Consider the following 21,110-nt stretch of genomic DNA (forward strand, 5'->3'; position numbering starts at 1 on the left):
CCCAGGACAGGAGGTCTCTGGCCTTGGGTATTTGGCAGCTGTTTCCAGAGTTCTGCTTGATTTCAGATCAGAGAGATTTTGTGATAAATTCTTCCTCTTGTTACACCTATAATCTTTGTGTTGAGGGTGTGACTGACATCATAGTTTCATTCTTTAATGTTTTCAGGCTCAAGTTTGCAAGGCCTCATACTAGAGGAATTGAGAGTCTGATCATTTTGTGCATAACTGTCTCTAGGAACTTCACAAGGCTGATCCAGGGTTTCAGGGAAGCCTTAAAAACATTAGGTTTAAGAGGGCTTAAGTCAGCAAGGAGAAACCTAGCATTCACATCTCAAGGACCCTTTGGTCAAAATACCAGACATCACTGATTTTTACAAGGCTTTATATCTTGTACTGTAGTTTTGACAGACAATTTTAACACACAAAAAAAGGTTAATTCTACCAAAATATGAAATGGTGGAAATACCTTCATTCCAGGCTTCTGTATGATGTGCAGAGCCATTGGAGACCAAAGCCCTGGTATGGGGGTGCAGGACTCCATGAAACAAGAGTCCTTCAAATTCAGTAACAACAACTTTAAGTCATCTTTTGTGTTTGTGATGTGGTAGAGTCCAAGTTTATCACAGAGCTGCCAGAACATAAATCTGATACAAACTACTTTGGATTACACAGCACAGCAGAAAGAGCTTTACTGGGGTATTGTGACAAATTTTATGAACTTCTTAAAGAAACAGAACTTTGAAATACCAGCAGTGGTGTTAAGTTATTGCCTTGTGGGCTTGAACACTCAGCACTAAGAAAGGAAGTGGGAAAAATGCTAATAAATTCAGAAAACAGAGCAGTACTTGAAACTTGTAATAAGATGCATTTGTTTTTCACTCAGAATTTTAAGTCAGTTGTACTTAGAGCTGAGTCCCATGCTCTGCCTTCCTCAAATGCAACCACAGGCTCTCCTCCTTCCATTTTTACAAGTCCTCAGAGCAAGTCCAGTATCACATCACTACTCTTTCCTCTGTGGGTCTCTCTCATCTTCAAACCTTGGTATGCAAGTGCATGAGCAAAACAGGTAAAAAGGAGTTCAGCATACATCAGCCTCCAGGGATTACCTGCCTCTGCACAGTACTTTCACACACAGGGGCTGCCCAGTAGCCCAAGGTGCACCACCTCCATCCCAGCATGGAGAGGAGCAACCAGGCAGGTGGTGTCAGCTGCTCTGCAAGAACCAAGGTCAGTGTCAGTGCTCCTGTGGCTCTGCTTGGAGCTTTGTCCAGCCCCAGCCTCCACTCCAGCCTGCCTGAGTTACTAACCAGTTTCTCTGGCTCTCAGCAAGCCGCACATTGGCCAGAATCAGCCCACATGGTTTAAAATCACCTTTCCCATTTGCTGCCTTGCCCCCCCTTGCTGGATTTCAGCAGCTGTGGCAGCATAGCTGATGGGTGGGAGATGGCTGGGCTGCCCTCTGCTTCTCATTTCTACAGGGAAGTCCACAATCTGGAAAGTTTTTTTCTCTCTCTTTTACTCAATCAGCCACACCACCCCACAGGCCACCTTTCCAAAACTCTCAGCTCTCCCTTCAAAGTCTGGGGCATGCTCATGTCCTCAGACAGGCTCCTCCTAGGTTGCTGGGATCCCAGAGTTTTCCTCTTCAGGCATCCCTCTTTCTCTCTTACAAATAGTAACTTAATGTTCCATCTACTTACTATTTCCCTGAAAAAAGGGGTCCTGTAAATGTCACTATTGGGGTTCCTGCACACATCCAGACTATGCTGCAGCAGGGTACCCTCAACTCTCTCATCCTTTCTCCTTCGAGCTTTGGATCTTTATTCTCCTCCAGTTCTGCAGAGGTTGCACACAAACTCTGTTTTATTATTTATCTGGTGATAGATCTTGCAGTGTGCTCACATGATAACTTTCATAGAGTGATAGACAGAGATGAGATAAAGATATTGGTATGCAAGTGCTATCACTCAGTTGCTTAATCTACAAATGCAGCATTATCTAAATATCTCTGCTCCCCTATTTTTCCCTTTTTTATTTCCTAGCATTTTCACAAACTAGTGAGGTTCCCTCTCTCCCGTTAATAACAGGAAATCTCTGAAATTTTTACAATTATCTGATGGAGCACTTAGAGGTTGTCCTGTTCTATGAAATCAGAAATAAATGCTGTCTGGATGAGCACGCAGCCTCACAAGTTTAGCTTTAAACATTATGAAAATCAAATGGATCCTTTCATCCTTCCAACCTTGAACTGAGTGGGATAACCTTCAGTTGGTATCTTGAGGTCCTGGCAAAAAGACTTTATGTAGGGTTTTTCAAGTGTTTCTCAAATATCAGAACAAAAGGAAAGGGGGATCTGAATGTCTGCATTATTCCCAAGCTCTAGACTGAAATATGGTACTAAAATATGGTACTACACTGAAAAATGATGCTCAAAAAAAAAAGTTTTGTATCTATTACCCAGTGGACACTGAAGAAGATCTCTGTTGCTCAGTACAAATATTTTTCTAGCTTTTGGAATGCAGAAAAGGTTCTGAAAATGGAAAATGGAGCTGGTTTCTGGGCGTCAGCTGAGAAAGTGCCATTTCTACATAGTGGCTTTGCAACTATGATTAAAGTCTGCAGCACAATGCTGTGCTCCATGGGACATATCTAACCCACATGCTGCCTTTTCAGCTCTCTGCTTTTTCTAAATCATGTACATTATGAGTGAAAAGGAAGAAAATGTGTAAACAAGAAGAGAAAAGGTTGTTGCGAGTTCATTAATTCTGATCACTTAATAAGGCTGTAAATTGAAGTGCATGAATTCCATTCTCTTGAACACCAGGATAAATTTGAAGAATCTCTATTGACTTCATTTACACTGATATGCATTAGAATAGTTTCTGGCATTCAGAATCAAAATAATTATTACAGCAACAGTCAAGACCAGAAGGCACCTAGTTTACATTTAGATAACTAAACAAGGGCCAGACTTATAAAAGTAGAGAATTCACGACATAAAAAAATAAATCTCAATTGTTTTTCAGTCAGTGCAGAGGCACTGCCACGAGACCCAGGTAATTTAGGGCTGCAGGACTGGTCTTAAGAAGCAGGATGATACTTTGCACCTCTTTAATGAGAACACAGTTCTGAGCAAAAGAGTGACTGTTGTTCTCCAGACTTGCTTCTTACAGAAGAAAAAGATGGCCTATTTTAGTCAGAACTGTTTTAATAACTTTTTCAGGTCAATAATCAGAGCGATACTGATATGTGTCCAAGCTTCTCTTTATTTTCCAGGTCTCCTTGGAGGTCAAGAAGAATTCAGGAGGATATCTTTCTATGCAAAAACAAGCACTGCTTTGGAATTCTTTACTCTCTGGTTAGGATACTGTCCATAAAATCTCACAATAACTTTTCTGGAAATTAAAACACCTGTTCTCTTCCAGGGACCAAAAGAATCCCTAACAACCTCAAGAACACCTTAAATTTCTGAAACAATGACAGAGTTTAAAGACATCATTGAGAGAGAATGAAGATAAGAAGTCTCCAAAAAATAAGTCACTGGAGCTGCTCAACTGCAATACCACGAAGTCGCCTCTGTCTTGTACTGCTCATTTGTCTGCAAGGAAGTCCTAAGAAAGTAGATTTTCAGTGATGCCCTTGAAACATGCGGCTATGCCTGCCCAACAAGGACCCAGCGAAATGTCTAGAGAGCTCCTCCTGCCGGCTGTTTTCTTTGCGGGCCGAACTCCTGCCAATGATTTTCGGTTTATCTTTTTAGGAAATTGGAAATGAAGGGAGGCAAAGCTAATGCCGTTTCTTTCTTAGTTCTTGTAGCAATAAACCAACACGACCTCACAGTGTCCCTCCTATCACTGCCCATTTACTCCGTGGCTTCCCAGACAGATGGAGATGCTGTGTCTAAAAGGCTTCAGCCAATGCCAGGAGCAGAGCAGCAGAGAGTGACAGCAGGGGGCAGGGACAGGACCCCAGTGCAAAGGGGCACAGTGCCACACTGACCAAGCAAAAAGAGTAGAACATGCCTGGTGACAGTGACAACATTAACCAGGAGCCCAGTGACTTTCAAAGACCACAGGAATGAGCCAGGCTAAGGCCAAGCCAGAAAGTCGAGTCAGCAAGTCAGGGTCAGGATCAGCAAGGTCCCCAGCCAGGTACAGACACCCCTAAAGCCTACCCCAGAGTAGAGCAAGGACAAGGGCAGCTCTGTGCCATGGCTCCCAAGGGAAGTGGAGAGGCCCCAGCAGCCTTCACTCAGCTCTTTGGCACACAGGCTATTTTCACAGCACTCTGATTCCAGGTTGCACTCTACCAGATCAGGGTAGACCTTGAAAACAGGCAGCCAAACCTGTGGGACAGGGGGAAGAGGTTGCACAGTCAGCTACTGCACCCAGGGCCCTGACAACACACAGTGCCCAGCACAGTTAGTGAAGAGTTACTTGAACTGCTGACAAAAGAAGCTGGATAAAAACATGCCAGGAGGGTTGGGCAGAGTGAAAGATTGACAATCTGTACTTCATCTGTTCCAGGGTCTGGTCAGGAATAATCTTTGCAGGGCACTGTATGTGTGCTTTTGTTTTGCCAATCTGTTGGGAAGCACTTCTAAACCAGAGTAAATTTAAAACTGCCACTGGGATATAATGACAAAGTTATTGTCCTCCAAGTTTCTTTCCTATAACTTTAATTAGAATAAAACCAAATGTAAGTGAATCCTAGCTTCCCATTAAAAAAAATCCATCCACACCACATACTCCTCTGTGACTTTCAACTGTTCAGTTCTCCCAAACAGAAAAAAATCCAAACCAGATACACTGGCATCCCATTTCCTGCCTCCTCACTGGTGACATTTGCCATAACTTGCATTGGCTTGATCTTGCAGGTGTGTGTGCCAGTCCAAACTCCCAACAACCCTGCCTGCAGGAGGAGGTAAAGCATCCTGAGGTGACAGAGCTCAAGCAGCAGGTGAGAACTGTCCTCAAAACAGAAGCCTGTGAAACCAACAGGGGAAGACTGACCCTTTGGAAAAGGATAACCATGGTTCTTTTGTTGAGCTTTAACAGAAAAAAATCAAAGATAGACACAGAGGGGAAGAAAAACAGTGTAAGGTGAGCATCCCAATAGTGTTCCCTGCTGGACTGACACTGATACACTGCTTAGATAAAGCTGGTCTGCCCTGCAAAGGCTGCTTAGCTAATACAGCAGAAAGCAATGGTCTACTGGAAAAAAAAAGAATTTGTATCAATATTGATAAAAAGCTATCTTCAGCATATGTGAGCTATTTTGGAAAAAAGTCACATTTACACTGAATGTGTACAGGATTTCTGTTACCAAATGTGGTTCCTCTGCCAGGCAATTGTATTCCCATACTTTATATTTCCAGTGTGAAAACTCTTAATGAAACATTTTAAACTAAAGCTGTTTCCTTGGAGCTGCCTCTGACCTTTTCCTTCTCTCTCAGCTGAATCTCCCTGCCAGGATGAATTCAGACCTAATGTCTGCTCCTCCCACCAGGCTTTTGGATGTGTGACAATATCCCAGTCACTGGGAGCTATGCCTGCTGGTGTCCATTGTCTAGTGTCCAGTTTGGGAGAGAGTTTTTATGGAAAAGCCCAGAATGAAATTTATGAAGAGTCCAGTGATTTACAGGAATGGCCAACCACGTAGCTAGTTTCTGCACACTCCTATCAGTAACTTCTAGCATGGGAGTAGTTCAAAGCTCAAGAACAGGCTTTTGAAAATTAAAAAAAACACAAAACAAAACAAAAAAGGGTCTGAAATGAGGCACAAATATCAATATAATACAACCCTGTGGATCAGCTGGAGCTGTGGTAGGATACTGGGGCAAGTGTAGAGGGAGGCTGCCTGCCAACCTGCCACACAGAGCCTGGTACAGCACCATCAGTCACGTGCAGCAAAGTGCTGCTGATGCAAGGCCCTGAATAATCCAACAATGATGCTCACAGTGTGGTGGGCACCAGCAGAAGGAAAACAAGTTTTATGTCTTATTTGCAGTCATTCATAATTTATGGGGATGTTATGTGCCCATACCCCATAGTGTCATCCATGTCTCACGTTGTGACATAATCTATACTGGCTGCCCAATATAGTTTAGGTACATGAACAAATACACACTTTGGTAGAAAGTAAAAACACTTTCTCCATTCCCATCTGTAATCCCAGGGCAAACAGGGTGCAAAAACCTTTGCAGATACCTACCCAGTTCCCACCTTAAATCAATACTTGACAAGTGCTTTCATTTAAAGACGATCAGCCAGGAATTCACAACCAGGCTTGAACCCTTTGTCTACAAACTCTTAACTTTTCTTTTTCTGCCCCCTGTCCCGCCCTCCCATCAGTGTTCTGCAATTTGCCAGCCTCCTTTATGTCTCAGTTATGTCTTCACAATGTGAGGCAGGCAGACCCATGTGCCCACAAACTGAAAAGCTCCTCCAGCTCCAGCTCACAATAACTCAGCAGGCTTCTGTGATTTTCAGAGACTGCATTACTGTGTGCCCATGTCTGCCATCAAATTACTGCCTGGACACGGGCTCCATGGCTAACCTCAGCCTTACCCCAAACATGAAAATGTCTCTGAGCCCTCAGGAACATTCATCTTCTCCTGCAGCTCTTCTTACAAAGTGGTTTAAACCTGACTAATGCTGCTGGGAAATAAAGAACACACTTACCCCTCCACAGTCATATTATGATTTTATGTCTCCTTTCTACAACCTACTGTGAGTGTCTGTGTGCCCTTATCATGGATTTAAAATACATCAAAACAGATTTGAAAGGTAAACAGTTCTTCTGAGGTTTGTAAAGGAAAATGCAGATAAAACACTATAAAAACCAATCATTCCTGCATAGCAGAGGTTGAAAAATCAAATCTAAATCTAAGTTTATTTTCCTCTTTAGTGCAAGTTCTGGCAGTTCCAGTACTGTTCTAACTTCTAGCTGCTTGTAACAGCTGTAGTATCACAGCACTGAGGAAAAACCCTGAGCACAGTTACTCCAACCTTAGCTGCCTTCCCCGAAAAAGTCCCAGCATTCCATACACTACCTGAGGCTGTAGAAAGACAACAGTAATAGGAAGCTGTTCCTAGAGCTCCTACAAGGGAATCAGTTATTTCCATGTCTCACCTTATCTTAAATACCTGTACATGGTATTTGTTTACATTATATTGCTGACGTGCACAGATCACACAGAAACCTGTAACTGAGGAAAGATTTCCTCAAGTCATTAATGTTACTGACTGTAATTGCTGTTGTCTGTTTCGACCTTCTCCTCGAGGTGTCTCCACCTCCCATTACAATGTCACAGCAAAAGAAGTTCCCCGGTGGTCTGCAAAGAAGCAAAAGGAGCAAGTGGCAAGACAGAATTGACATTGTTTATATAACACAATATTAATTCTAAATCAACAAGTCAGAGAAAGTAATATTGTTGCATAAAAAGTAGACACAGTTATTTCTTTGGCAGACGGTGCTACTAATAGCAACATTTTGTATATGTGAAGCCCCTATTCTGAAAATGTTTTAGAAAAAGGAAAACACTGCTTATTCTTCAGTGTCTTACAGAAAAAGTAAGGCACAAGGGCTTTGTCAAAGTAACTGACAATTTACCACCAGAATGAAGAATAGAATCCAGGCTTCTTAATCCCTGTTACCCAGTTATGTGCATTATTTTAAAGAAGCCCTTGGATTTACACATTTTAATGTAGGTTGGGAAAAAAGGAGCATTAAAGCAGAAACAAACATGTGTTCTACATCTTAAAACAAGATTTTCCTTGAGGAATGGCAATAAGGATACCCTGCAGGCTTAGGTTTTCTATGCAGCCATAAAGCCTTCATCCTCTTGACTGTACTGGTAGCCAGAATAACCCCCAGTCCATTGCCTATGCCCAGTGCATGCTGTGGGAGGCAAAGATAACAAAGGCTGTGACAGAACTCCATCAGAGAAGTCCTTTTGGGCCCCATTTCCATCAGCTCATAAAAGGAACAGACTGGACCCACATGCTGGGCTCTGCTAAGGCTGATCAAGGCTGCAGCTCTTCATTTGCAAAAGAAATGACCCATTCATTTCTATCTGACCTCTGCAGACACTTCAGACTGCTGCCCTCATCTGCCGATGGCCCCCACCACTACTGTGAGTTTCCTCAAACAGGTGCTCCTGGACTAAAACCTCTGCCTGCCCAGGCAAGCTGAACTGACACAGCTTCAAGCATCCTGTACCGGGCTCACAGGGGCCTGTTTGTGCACAGGTTGGAAAGCTGAGCTCTCAAAGCATTTATTTCCTACCCAGAAAAACAGAGGCCACATGAAAATGCACTTGCTTGTGTGTGTGTAATCAGTAAATTTCCAGATTTAGTTTTGTGTCCATGGATGAGAAGTTATAATGACACCTCAGCAGGGGAATCCACACACTTGCATTGCATTCCAGGAAAACCACATATCTCTACAGTGGGTGCTTCTCACCCACACCTATCTTAGTATTTACAGCCTTGTTACCTCCAGTATCTGCAATCTGTACTTTTGTTTTTAAGCACCCCACTGCTTCACAGCTAGGCTCAGGGTAGTGAGTCTCTTGTCAAAGGTCACAAAGGCATTTGGTGGCTGAACAGGGAATCTTGTTTTAAGTCCAAGTTCAGAGTTGTGCTTGCTGGACTTATCTCCACACAATACCATTTTTCTACTTGGCAGAGAGATGGGAGCTGTCAGGTAACGTCTGGAAAAATGCTGAGGTCCTCACATGGAGTCACAGATATACACAGCACAGACTAATGATTTTTTTTCAATAAAAAACAGCACAAAAATAAAGCAAACTAGGTCAGTTCTTCCACTCGTTTCCAAAGAACACCCAATTATCAGAATGAACACAACCATCTTTAATAAATAAGCTGTTTTGGAAGGTGAACTGCTTGTTCCAAGTGCCACATACACAGTGGCTCTTGCTACTGGCAGAAGAGGCCTGTGAATCACAGCCTGAACTCCGATGCAGGAAAAAATTGGGCGTCTCAGGCTGCTTTTCCCAGCAGAGAACAACCCTATTAGTTTGAGAAAGTCCCCTGCCTGCTTTCTCTCTGAGTAATTAAGAGTGAAATCCTCCTCTCTGTGACCCCAGTGCTCTCAGCCTAGGCTGATTTACACATGAAAGGAACCCTCTGAGGGGCTTTCTCCCTTTCACATTCTCAACCAGGCAGGACCTATAAATAAAACCTTTCTAAAAACAGGAGCTTTCAAAAAGGCCTGTGTATGTGCACAAATGTATAGGAGAGAAAGGGAATGGATGCATGCACTTCAGAATCCGTGTGTGTTTGCATGCATATGTGAAGAGTGGGTGAGAAGAATGTGCATTCACACACCAGCCCACATGCAAACAAGTGTACTCAGGAAAGCACTACGTGTGCACAGGTAGTGGGAGCACTTACAGGAGCCCGAGGGCATGTCCAGGCGGGATTCCAGCTAGCACAGCTCCAGGGGATGTTCACCCAAGTCAGCTGAGTCATTCTAAAGTTACACATGACAAAAATGAGAGCAGATTTATACCCAGTTAAATAGGTATAACCTATTACACATAGAACCCAGTAGGTATGTATACTTGTGATACACTTTCCCTCTACAAAGCAGTCAAGAACTCCCAGAACAAACCGCGTGTGTTTTATATTGTGCTGGATATAATGTGGGAGGGGACAGAGAATCGGGTCTCATGGCATGTGTTCCCATGGCTGTGACAGAAGGTGATATTTTTAAAAGTCTGCATCTTCTCAGTAGCCCTGCAGAGAAATAGTGATGCATTTTCCAGGGCTGTCATTGTTTGAAAGCAATTTTTGGTTTGCTGGAACACAAAACCCCTCAAAGTCTGAAAAACAGACAGTGGGACTGATGCCATGAAAATGAAGGTCAGAAAATCAGAACGACTCTAACTGCCTCTACAGTAGCTTATAAACACAAAAATGCCAAGCTATCATTAGGTACTCCCTCTTCCCTACTGTCCTGTTCACCCAACTGTCTTTGCAGTCAGGGTATTTCCCTTTCCTCGAAGCTTAAGAAGCCCCATGGCTGCACAGCTTCCAGGAAACTGTCAGTTAGTGGTCACCCTGCCCTAATACAAAACAGGTGACATAGAGCCCTGAGCCGAGCCAGGACAGGCTGCAGGGTTTCATACAGCAGGTACTGCTCTTTGTACCTGTAGGAGGAGGCTTTTAAGACCTGGCTACAAGGTGTTAATTTGAGAACTGTGAGCTATTTTACTCCACTACTCCTGACCAGCTGAATTATTTGCCCACTGAACCCGCAGCTGTGCTCTATGCTGATGCTGGCAGTCGGGCTAAACGTTCACTGCTGCTTGGTGGGAGAGTCCAGAGTGCCAGGCAGGAGCAACGCTGCATGCTGCACCCTTCTGACTCCATCCCTGATAATCGCAGCTCTCAGATCTCTCTCCTACCCAGTTCTCATGCAGACGTTTAGAAGAAGCAGGCAGAGGCACAAAGCCTCACAAAGTGTACAAAGAGTAAAACGTCTCTTCTACCAGCTCAAAAAACTCTTCCCAGCTCCTTGTGCTAGGCAGGAGTGTGCGAGCAGGGATGCAGAGCTCCCCTCCTACTGAGCGCGCAGCTAAAGCCCTCCCCCAGTTCCCAGGGTCTTCAAATGAAGATTTGCATAGTAGTTCCAGACCATTCCCGAGAGAAGGGACAATGGCTCTCTCAACGCCCTCTTCCCCCCTCCCTTCTTCACTTACAAAGCTGATAAAGCCCTGGTGAAAAGGGGAACAAAGGATTTACAGATGGCAGAATATTGATTTCTGCAGTTCCAGGACTACGGGGAGAAGAAGAACCACCCAGAAATTGTGAAGTTTGAGCCAGGCACTATCTTTACAGCACGGCCCCAGCGTTTGTTACGACGGTATCTGATGGAGCAAACGCTGCTATTCGAGAGGGATGAGCAGGTTCCCGAAAACTTGGAAACGCACAGAGATCTGATTACAACCTGAAATCGCCGTGAACTGTTTCTTGTTTCCAAACCTCCGAAACGTAGAGACGCTTCCCGTGCAAGCAGCTTGCCACCCGGCGGACCAGGCCGGCATTGCCGGGAGCCTGCAGTCCCAGCGGGTGGTGTCGGAGGCTCCTACAAACCGCGCCTCGTCAGTGATTCACGATGCCGTCTGTGTCCTCTCTGCGGGCCACAGCTGCAGCTGGGAAAAACAAGGAAGGTGAAAGACGAGTCTTTGGAAAGCGGCCTTTGATTCTGAATTACAACAGAATCTCCCTGTCTCAGAACTCACCAATTTTTAGGGCCATTACCTGAAGGCTAAACCTGAATCTGAAAGATACAGAGAAAGGCAAAATCTACCTCCAGGGTGGACAAGAACTTCAGGATATTCCCAACCTCATTCAGCACAGCAGGTGTGTACACACAATGAGCTGCCGTGTGTAAGGTCTGCACTGCACGAAATGCAGCACGTCCATGGAGACAGAACACTTCTGTAGCCACAGACACTGGGGAACAACTGTTTTTGGTATGGAAACAAGGACTGTTCAAAAAATTAATTTTTTAAATGAAAGAATATGAAGGCAAATTACTATTAAGAGGTATCAGTGATTTAAAAACTAGAGATAACAACAAACAAACCAAAGTTTAAGCTGGAAAGATAAACAAAAAACTGAGCACCAGCTTTACATTAAGTCTCACAACAGCTTTCAAGATCCTGGCCATCTTATAATTCCTATATGCTACACAGTAGATGTGGATATGAGCCATGCTCTCTGTGAAAAAGGTTAAAGAAATGATACTCCTCAGCAGCAAACACAGGTCCCTACCATCTAAGAACCGTGCTCTAGCAGAAACCCAGCCATGCTACATACTTCGGTCTTATCAACCAAGAAGTCATCAGTGGGATGGAGTTGAAATGTGAGCCTGTGCTACCCCTGGCCAGAGCAGCACTGTGTATTGACATAATGCCAAACCAGGACAGAGCTCTTGCACTTTCTTGTAGCTCCTTTTCATCTTTTGCAGATGCTTCAAATAGCAGTTTCCCCAGCTATTAATAGATCATCCACATATTGTAACAACCTCACATTCTCAGACATTTCAAAAGCCTGTAACAGCTTCTCCAAAGCCTGCCTGAATAAATTAGGTGACTCTATAAATCCCTGCAGTAACACAGTCCACCTTAACTGTTGTCTTCTCCCTATTGATGGATCCTCCCACTCAAAAGCAAAATAATCTCTAGACTTTTCATGTAAAGGGCAATCCCAAAATGCATCTTTTAAATCTATTACACTGTACCAAATATATCTGGGAGAAATGTGGCTTAGTAAAGTATAAGGCTGGAAATTCAGTGATGACCCTCTGATTTACTGCCCTTAAACCCTGCACCATCCGGTATATTATTTCTTTACAGGCAGAATTGGTGTATTATGCAGGGACATGAGAGGTTTCAAAGTCCCTTGTTCTAAAAGCCTATCTACAATAGGCTTTAACCCTTTCCACCCCTCCATTGAAATAGGATATTGTTTAATCCTGATTGGGTTATGTGGATCCGTTATCTGAACTTCTATTGGATCCATATCTATCTTCCCAATCTCTCCCCCTGTATATCATAGGGAGGGATCAATTATTTCTTCATCCATTTCTGTCAGAGTACATAAATTAACTTGTAACTTTTCTCCATCACTTCAGATATTTATGTTTAACTTCATGATCAAATCTCTGCCTAATAAATTTTACTCTGCCTCTCCTTCAACAACTCTTCCAAACCCTATTGGGCCAATCTTCCAATTTCTCCAGCTTTTTCCTAATGTCTGGGCAAGCTTTCCCATATCCTTTTTAAAACTTCTAACATCACTTGTATTAAGGGAAACTGTCACAAATCCTAATCCTCCTTGGTTCCCACCAAGTGGTACTTCCCTTAAGGGGTACATTAAAGCAGTCTCGTGCTGCCTCTCTCAATCAGCTGCTCACCTTTCATCGACAGAGAAGGTGATGGAGGTATTGCCGGTGCCGGCGGAGAAAACGACAGCAGATTATGCAAACGTGGAGGAGGCAGAGGGTCTAAAGGCTCTCATTTTTCTTTGTCTTTGCTTTTCTTTTCATTCTCCTCCTCCCTAGGTTTTAATGTGCGGAGGGGCACTGTAGGTAAAGTAGAATTCTGGATCCATAAGTATGCATAGTCACTTTCTTCCTGTGAAAATGGTTTTGGCCAAATTGTCATGCGATATTGCACTACTTTCACTTTAGTTTTTCCTCTTCTTTTTTCCCTTACTATGTCAATATTTAATCATAAGACCTAAAGAACTCTCCGGAGGAATAACTGGTACCTGACTAGAACTCTTCAAACTCTGTCCCATAATATGAGGATTTTACTAGTGGCAATCCTCTCGCCCTCGGTTGCTTCAATAAGAGTGTCTTGCAGGTGGCTTAAACACCTTATCACCCACCCACAAATCCCACAGGAATCGCTTCAGTCCTTCACCAGCCAAGTCCCTCATAGGAGATTGGAACTGCAGTTACAAGACCTCCACAGTCACTTCGGAACCAGGTTCCATCTCAGTCACTCTCACACACACACAAGCAACCGAATCCCACCCAACCCAATGGAATCACCTCAAATACTTACGACCCCGTCGTCTTCGTTTGGATCTTCGCGTGCAGAATTACGGGCAAAACACACTGCAGTGCACAAAAGAGCTCATCACCACAAAAAATTAAATTTTTGCTCATTGCAATTTTGGATTCAGGATCCCGTCAGTGAAGCCGGGGGCCCGGAAAGGAGCCACCGAAGATCGGTGGGGCACCCCCCTATCTGAACCTCAGTGCAAACACTGAGGGGCATCCCAGACGAGCCCCCAAATTGTTAAAAATGACCGAGACTCAATATTCTGTTAATGGTTTAATTTAATTAATAAGATTGAAATTGCAGTGAGCAAAACAGCGCTGGGTGCACGGGGAGTCTCCGCTCCACTCACACGCACGCTTCTAAAACTCTAGAATTACCTTATATTGATTAAAATTCTATGAATATTAAAAAAGGGGTGGGTTTACATATATATTCATAGGGATTACATCATTACATTCATGATAGGTGGAGTCCTCTCTTGGGGAGATATCGGGGGGTCATTAGGGGGTCTTTGGATGAAGTAAGAAGGGTTTTGTTTGAAAATGCTCCCAATCTACATGGCATCTACCAAAGGTCAAGCAGCAACCAAGTACCAATAAATATTTATAATAATATGAGATTAAAATACATGTAAACTAACTAATTTTTTTTCCCTGGAGAGCTTATGTTTATTCAACTGATGTTGTTATTTCAGGAAAATCATCCCATGAACCCACAAAATTAAAACCACATCAGTGGTTACAAAACTGTATGCCATTAACATAATTTTACTGTCATGATTGAGTTTTTATGCCCCAGTTAAGAGATTGATCCCTAATGTGAGAAAGTTCCATAAAAAAAACAGAGCAGCCTTTCTCGGCTGTAGCATAAAAGAAACACAAATACAGCTGTGAAATTGCTTCAGTGCCAGGAAACCTGACACAGGCCATCAGGGCTGTTTCCTAAGTCACCTACACTGAATATACAGTTCCTGAAAGCCACTCATACTTCACACCAGGTCACATCCTTCCTCAACTCTCTGTATTCGATGCCATAAATTAGTTTACGTCCTCCTGCTCCAGAAAGTGGTGTGTCTACACATCCTACCCTTCATCGCCAGTGGAAGCCACCACAAACCATGGACACCCACTGGGGATACCCTGGTCCGTGCCCCTCTGGAGCCCACCATAGGGCACCAGGCTCCTTCACTCCCTCCACAGCTCTAGCCCCGGCCGACACTCCATCCGCTCACACCTGGGACGCCCCCAGATCTGCATCCGAATCGCCCGCCCAAACCCTCCCCTCAGCTCCAAGATGGCGCCGGGTCCCTCCCTTTCAGCGCACGCTGCCTCTACGTCACTAACGGCTCCTCCCGCCCCCTCGGTTGGCGCACGCGCAGCTCCCCTTCCCCGCCCGCCCAAGGTCAGGCTGTCCCTGTGGCGCACTGCGCATGCGCGCACCGTGACGCCGCGCCCCGTTCCCCCGCCATCGGTTCCGGTTCCGGGTGCGCGGCGGTGGCGGAGGGCATGGCGGCGCTCGGAAAGGTCTCCCGGCTGCTGCGCGGCACCGCCGCCCTGCGCTCCCCGCCGGGCCGGAGCATGTCGGCCGCGGCCCACGAGGGCGGCGGAGGTAGCGGGGCTGTACGGCGCGAGGGGGCGCACCCGGGGACGCGGGCGGCCCAGCGCTGCCCTTGACGGCCGCCGCCCGGGACGCTCTGCGGGTCCCGGCGGGGTGAGCCCCGGCGCGGGGCGGCGGCCTCCTCGGGGGAGGTGTGGCTCGAAACGTGAGCCCAGGACTCCCCGAGGGAGGGGAACGCTCTCCCACTAAGCACGGGGAGAGAGCCCCATGGTCTGTGCAGGGGCAGGGAGCGGCGGTCCTCGGCCTCGGACCGATTGTACTGAACGTGCGCTGGGTCGGGAACGGCACGGGGACCGTGATTGTTGTTGTAATTCGTGTGACCTTCCTCCTAGCCCGCCTGTGGAAGATCCTGACCTTCGTGGTGGCTCTGCCCGGGGTGGCTGTCTGCATGCTGAACTGCTACCTGAAGGCACAGGAGGAGCACCAGAGACCCGAGTTTATTCCTTACGCTCACCTCCGGATCAGGACTAAGGTAACTGCTGCCTGGAAAGGGCCCCTTACCTGCTGTGACTGCAGAGCTTCACCTGAGATTACCCCCGGGTCTCTTGCTTTCTTGTCCACTACATGCAGTGCTGTGTATGTAGCCATGACCTTAACTCGTGGCTTTGTTCCTGAAGCAGCAAGAGCTTCTGACAGCTCAGGTGAAGCACCCATGGTATTCTCAGGCCTTCCCACCCCCAAGCAATCCTGCTAATGTCTTGCTGAAAAACTTTTCAGTCCTAGAGCTGCTGTACTGGCCTGAAATGAATGAAGTTCTAACAGCTAACAGAGGAGATCCTGAATTCTCAGAGCTGGGGTCCCATAGTGTAGCACAGTTGATGTTGAAGAGCAAAGATCTTGTTGCCTAGAGATGGTGGCTCCCCAATAGTGGCAGCTGTTTTCCAACTCTTGCTTCCTACAGCCCAGGAGCAGATGCCAGCTTGAACATGTCAGCCCATCATTTGGGTCCACACTGCTGTTGATGTCCTGTGCTGTAGAGTGTTCACTTAGCTGACACAACCTCATCTTCTTTATTCCTCCAACAGCGTTTCCCCTGGGGTGATGGGAACAAAACTCTGTTCCACAACCCCCATGTGAATGCTCTCCCAACTGGTTATGAAGATGAGCACTGAGATCCTGGCCACAGCCACAGCTTTGGCTCTTCCCATCTTGGTCCAGTGTTGCATGAGAACCATCCTTTAGGGAACCATTATTTAAAAATCTCTTGAGCTTCTTTTGCAATGAAGCTGGATGGGGTCATCACCTCTGTCTGTACTCGTGTGAAGGTCCTTTAAATAAAAACGCTGAACTTGAATTTAAGATGTGATTCTTTTGTTAATCTGAATCCCTAGTTCTTTGTTCAGTGGTTGCTTAAAACAGAGAATTCCCACAGATTTCAGTGCAGGAACAAGTGCCTGAATAACCATCAGGTTCAGTGCCTGCAGCTGTGCCTGACAACACCAGCAGCAGGAATGCAGGCAGCATAGGACATGACTCTGATCTTCATGTCTGGTTTCACTGATCACTGTAACCCCACAGCTGGCAGCCAGATGCACAGGTATCAGGCTGATCCTGTCAATTAAAATTCAGTATATACATTCAGCACATGCTCTGTAATCAGCTACTGCAATATTTATTGAGTCATGAAGGCAATTTTCTTTTAGCCCCTCCTGGGAGAGAAGTGGCTGCAAGGACATTTCATTCAGCTCTCTGTGCCTTCACAATGTCTTTCATCAGCTCCTAAATTTTCTCGTGTGTCAGTATGTATGTTGCTCACAACTTTGCTTCCCATGAAGCTGCAGGCTGGTTGTAGCAAGTCTCCCATGTGTGTGTCCCAAATGAAAACAACTTTTGCTCCCCTGTGTGTGTCTGTGCACCACTCCCTCACTGTGTCACAGCATGCACTGGTCATGGTTAGATCACAATGATCACAGCACTGAGCCCAGAGCTCTGTGGTGCTGTGGAAACCTATCACCAGGGCTGCCCTGCAGCTGGACTGCAGGAATGAGGGAGAATTCAAGAATTTCAGTACCTTAGGGAAGGCTGAAGAATCAGCCAATGCAGTAAAAATGTCTTCAGCTTCTGTTGCAGGCCACCTCTGTCCCTCCTAGAGGTCATAGCCAGATCCTACTGGGCAGTATTCTGCTTCAACAAAATATAACCTGGTTATATTTATCGTAGCTGTGTTAGTGCAGGCCCCATGGAGTGCTTTTACACCACCTCTGCTGCTGACACAAAACAATGCTTTAGCCCCTTGGCATTCAGGATCACATAAAACAAACTTCTTTCACCAAAATTCAGCAGCGTAGAGATGAGACAAAGTAAAACAGCCTCTCTTTTTAAGCACTTTTAAGTGTTATATAAACAAGCAAGATAAATTGGTCACAAAGCAACTACTCTCTCAGCCCACCCTGATCAGCATTCTCCTGTTACAGAGTACATTCAATAGAAGTTAGTTCAGATGGCTTTTCATGCTGTCAGCTGCTGAACCACCATCACAGTCCATTGAAAAGGAGGCAGCAGTTACCACCTGGTCCAGTCTCTGCTGCTGTGGCTGTCTGTTTGGACAAGCAGACAAGATTCCACAATTCCTAGAAAGCAGCTCAACAAAGATCCCATCCAGCTGGCTCCCAGTCTTAGACCTGGTGGTGCTGGGTTAGTCCAAAGGCTCACGTTAGAGACTCCAACCACACAGCCCTGGTCAGGAGGAGTTTTCAGTCTTTCCTTTGCTTGGGCCCATGAACTCCAGGCCTTCAATGGGTATGTCCTTCTCCTTGATTGCTTTCTGAAAAGAAGAAAACCAAAGCCAAACAATTAAACTTGACACATCTTTATAGCGCCAAGTGATGGAACCTTTGGTACAAAGCACCTTTTGAAAAAGGAAATTTCAGAGTTGTTTGGAGAAGGAGTCAGTACTGGAGATGTTCAAGTGTGCACTGAGAGCTGCTGAGCTGTGGCCCAGGCCCCGTGGCACAAACCTACTGCAGCCTCTACACGGGGGGCTGAGCCAGGCACACTCACGACAGGCCACGGCGAGAGCACCCGTGCAGTGTCACCCCTCACCGAGAGACACCTGAGCAGTGTCACCCATCACCGGGAGACACCCGAGCAGTGTCACCCCTCACCGAGAGACACCCGAGCAGTGTCACCCATCACCGAGAGACACCCGAGCAGTGTCACACGCCACGACCGGCACCAACAGGAGACACGGAAAAGCAGAGAAGCGCGGCTGCGGGCGGAGGCTCCTCCGGTGGCTCCCGGGAGAGCGGCGAGGAGAAGCCCGGTGGAAGCGCACCGCGGGCGGAAAGTGACCGCGGGACGGCGGGAGCGGACGCACCTGCACGCAGAGCTGGTAGCGCTTGAAGAGCTGCCCGCAGGGGTCCCCGTCGCTCTCGCCTTTGAGGAACTTCTCTGCGAACCAGCGGTTGAAGCATTGATCGTACTCCCGCTTCAGCTCGGTGCACGCCTCTCCCACGCTGTTCATGGCGGCGGCGGCGGAGCGAGCACCCGCACCCACCCTCGGGCCGGGCCGGCACCGCTCTGAGGCGCTTCCGGCGTGGGGTGATGACGCGACGGGCGGCGCCGGTACGGTGCGATGCGGGTGCTGCGCTTGGGACGGTGGCTGCGGGCGCTCCCGCGGAGGGTTCCGCCCGCCCGGGCCCTGCTGACCAACGCTCCGGGCCCGGCCCCGCAGGGCGAGCAGCGGCCGCCTCCGCAGGTAGGAGAGTGGGAGGCGCCAGCGCGGCCCCGGCCCCTTTGTCCCGGGGGGAGTTACCGGAACGAGCGCCGGCTCCGGTTTGCCCTTCGCTAGGGGAGAGATCAGAGTACCGGGTGCTGGTTACCAGCAGGCAGCCAGCACTGCGTTACGCCAGCTCCGCTCTGCCGGGCTGCCCGTGTTTGTCTCTGTGCCGCAGGAGGTGACGGCGGAGGTGCTGGGTCACCTGGAACACTTGGCCTTGGTTGATTTCCGCGATGCCGAGGGCGTCGAGCGGCTGCGGAGGGCAATCCGGTTTGCAGACCTGCTCCAAGAAGTGAACACCGAGGGGGTAGAACCGATGGACTCGGTCCTGGAGGACAGGTAATAGATCCTGGCAGCCCCTTTTACCTGTTCGTGTAGCAAATGATTAGCTTTTGTAACTTTTTGTGTTGTTTTTTTTTTTTTTTTCCCCCTGGGATTCACCTTGGTTATGCATTCGGTCCCTTTGGTTACTGAGAAGCCCTCGGGTGGGTTTGTGCAGGAGCTGTCACTGGCACAGCAGGGGTCAAACTCCAGTTCTTTGGGTTTACTTGCTGTGAGGGACCTGCACATGCTGCTCCCAAATACCTGTCCCTGGCAGCCTTAGTCGCTTCAAAATATGCCAATACTTCTCTTACCACTTACTTAAGACTAAAACTGGGCTTAGGGGGAAGCCACACTTATTCATGGGATAGCTAAAAAAACAGATGAGTAATCTGTGCTCTTCAGGTGTCTGTATCTGAGAGAAGATGATGTTACAGAAGGCAACTGCACGAAAGAGCTGCTGAAAAATGCCAGAGAGAAAGTAGAGGAATACTTTGTAGCCCCACCAGGTATTGTTCTTGCTTATAAAAACCTCTTAATACTGCTGAAATTAACCTGAAGAATGTGAGCTGCCACAGTTGCATTTACTTTCAGAAATACCACCTGGTAATAATGAAGTACTTAAATAACTGAATAAATAACTGAAGTCACCTGAAAAAAATGAACTGCAGACTGTTGGTCCAAACCTGCAGAAGCAAACCTTGCTCACTGGACATGTTGAGCAATTATTTAGGCAGACACACAGAATTTACTTTCCCTGCTTGTGCAGGGAATTTAAGCTGCCTGTATGCACATAGAATAAACTGGAGGAGCACTTTCCTGTAGGTTGTGCTACCCAGAAGGTACCTTACAGCTGGACTCACATGGTTTCTTTTTGTTTCCATTCAGGTAACATCCCTTTGCTAAAGCTGGAAGAACAAGAGACTTTTCTGCAGGGCTCTTAGTGAAAGCTCAGATACCAAACACCTTCTCAGCATTTTATTTGGGAAAACTCAGGTTTGTGCAGCCACAGCTGAAGTACCCTGGCATGTATTTTGATCAGAAGAAGAGCACTTGGAAGGCAATTTACAGAAGGAGAACAGTGTGAAAAGTTGAGTAGTGCTATGGGAATTTCAATGCTTATAAAGCTGGAAGGCAGCATGACAGATCACTGCAGTGTTTTATTTAGCAAAGTGAATTTGATCTTATTCTTTTAAGACATTAAGTGGCTTAAAAGGCTTTAAGGAGAATATTAAAAAAACACAGAACATTATTTTTCTGTAAGTAGTTTGTCAGTAAAACAAGAGTGGCTGGAAGGCTGTAGTTCCTATTGCTCACCTTTGGCTCAGCCCCAGCTCTGACCCTGTCAGAAGTAACAAAGTCTGAGGAGAAGTCCATCCCCTTGCTGAGTATCTCTCTTGTGCAGACAGAACTCAGATTTTCATTACAGAAGAAAAGGCATTTTAAGAAGCTTATTCACTAAAATATTTTGTTTCTGTTAGATATTTCTATTTTATCTCTGTGCCTCCATGTCTGGACAGGTTACCTTCTATTTTCTACTTTATATTTTTATTGTCACAAATATCAGGACTTGTACATCATCTGAGGAAGAAGTTTTAACACACAGGAATAGTGACTCTAAAGTTAAAAATCTTTGCCATAAATATTTCTGTACATCAGAAATTAACCTCTAATGATACTGGCAGTAATTCCTAGGTCAAACAACTATTTTGTTAAAACCAGAGCATTGCTGATTGTTATTTAAAATATCCTGTCTCTAAACTTGTAAATAAAGAATGTGATTACTTGTGAACTGGGCATTTTGGTTTTGTTGGCACAGTGAACTAAATATACACTATAACAAGTGTT

General features: G+C 46.1%; 3 protein-coding genes and 1 long non-coding RNA gene across 4 annotated transcripts; 2 read left to right on the forward strand and 2 right to left on the reverse strand.

The window, feature by feature from the left end:
* Nucleotides 1-4,890: 4,890 nt before the first annotated feature.
* LOC139805376 (uncharacterized) lies at nucleotides 4,891-12,013 on the reverse strand. Its single transcript, XR_011729790.1, has 3 exons — nucleotides 11,013-12,013; nucleotides 9,390-9,498; nucleotides 4,891-7,336 (listed from the first exon to the last, which is right to left on the reverse strand). It is a non-coding gene; the product is annotated as an uncharacterized lncRNA (long non-coding RNA).
* A 3,040-nt stretch (nucleotides 12,014-15,053) lies between these two features.
* On the forward strand, nucleotides 15,054-16,517 carry COX6A1 (cytochrome c oxidase subunit 6A1). The gene is made up of 3 exons (XM_071762933.1): nucleotides 15,054-15,214; nucleotides 15,556-15,695; nucleotides 16,249-16,517. The coding sequence occupies exons 1-3, from the start codon at nucleotides 15,112-15,114 to the stop codon at nucleotides 16,333-16,335; spliced, it is 330 nt and encodes a 109-aa protein (XP_071619034.1). The 5' UTR covers nucleotides 15,054-15,111; the 3' UTR covers nucleotides 16,336-16,517.
* A 1,021-nt stretch (nucleotides 16,518-17,538) lies between these two features.
* Nucleotides 17,539-18,733, reverse strand: TRIAP1 (TP53 regulated inhibitor of apoptosis 1). Its single transcript, XM_071762938.1, has 2 exons — nucleotides 18,540-18,733; nucleotides 17,539-17,987 (listed from the first exon to the last, which is right to left on the reverse strand). Exons 1-2 carry the CDS (start codon nucleotides 18,684-18,686, stop codon nucleotides 17,904-17,906), a joined length of 231 nt encoding a protein of 76 aa, XP_071619039.1. The 5' UTR covers nucleotides 18,687-18,733; the 3' UTR covers nucleotides 17,539-17,903.
* Nucleotides 18,734-18,784: 51 nt separating this feature from the next.
* Nucleotides 18,785-21,054, forward strand: GATC (glutamyl-tRNA amidotransferase subunit C). The gene is made up of 4 exons (XM_071762932.1): nucleotides 18,785-18,920; nucleotides 19,117-19,280; nucleotides 19,668-19,771; nucleotides 20,151-21,054. The coding sequence occupies exons 1-4, from the start codon at nucleotides 18,798-18,800 to the stop codon at nucleotides 20,204-20,206; spliced, it is 447 nt and encodes a 148-aa protein (XP_071619033.1). The 5' UTR covers nucleotides 18,785-18,797; the 3' UTR covers nucleotides 20,207-21,054.
* Nucleotides 21,055-21,110: the final 56 nt, after the last annotated feature.

This window comes from Heliangelus exortis, chromosome 19, assembly GCF_036169615.1.
Source record: "Heliangelus exortis chromosome 19, bHelExo1.hap1, whole genome shotgun sequence".
Taxonomy (NCBI): Eukaryota; Metazoa; Chordata; class Aves; order Apodiformes; family Trochilidae; genus Heliangelus; species Heliangelus exortis.

Coding starts and splice junctions, on each gene's coding strand:
- COX6A1 (XM_071762933.1), top strand. CDS start 15,112: ATGGCGGCGCTCGGAAAGGTCTCCCGGCTGCTGCGCGGCACCGCCGCC. Junction 15,215..15,555: donor GGCCCACGAGGGCGGCGGAG/GTAGCGGGGCTG, acceptor CCTTCCTCCTAG/CCCGCCTGTGGAAGATCCTG. Junction 15,696..16,248: donor ACCTCCGGATCAGGACTAAG/GTAACTGCTGCC, acceptor TTCCTCCAACAG/CGTTTCCCCTGGGGTGATGG.
- TRIAP1 (XM_071762938.1), bottom strand. CDS start 18,686: ATGAACAGCGTGGGAGAGGCGTGCACCGAGCTGAAGCGGGAGTACGAT. Junction 17,988..18,539: donor GCTACCAGCTCTGCGTGCAG/GTGCGTCCGCTC, acceptor TCTTCTTTTCAG/AAAGCAATCAAGGAGAAGGA.
- GATC (XM_071762932.1), top strand. CDS start 18,798: ATGCGGGTGCTGCGCTTGGGACGGTGGCTGCGGGCGCTCCCGCGGAGG. Junction 19,281..19,667: donor GACTCGGTCCTGGAGGACAG/GTAATAGATCCT, acceptor TGTGCTCTTCAG/GTGTCTGTATCTGAGAGAAG. Junction 19,772..20,150: donor ATACTTTGTAGCCCCACCAG/GTATTGTTCTTG, acceptor GTTTCCATTCAG/GTAACATCCCTTTGCTAAAG.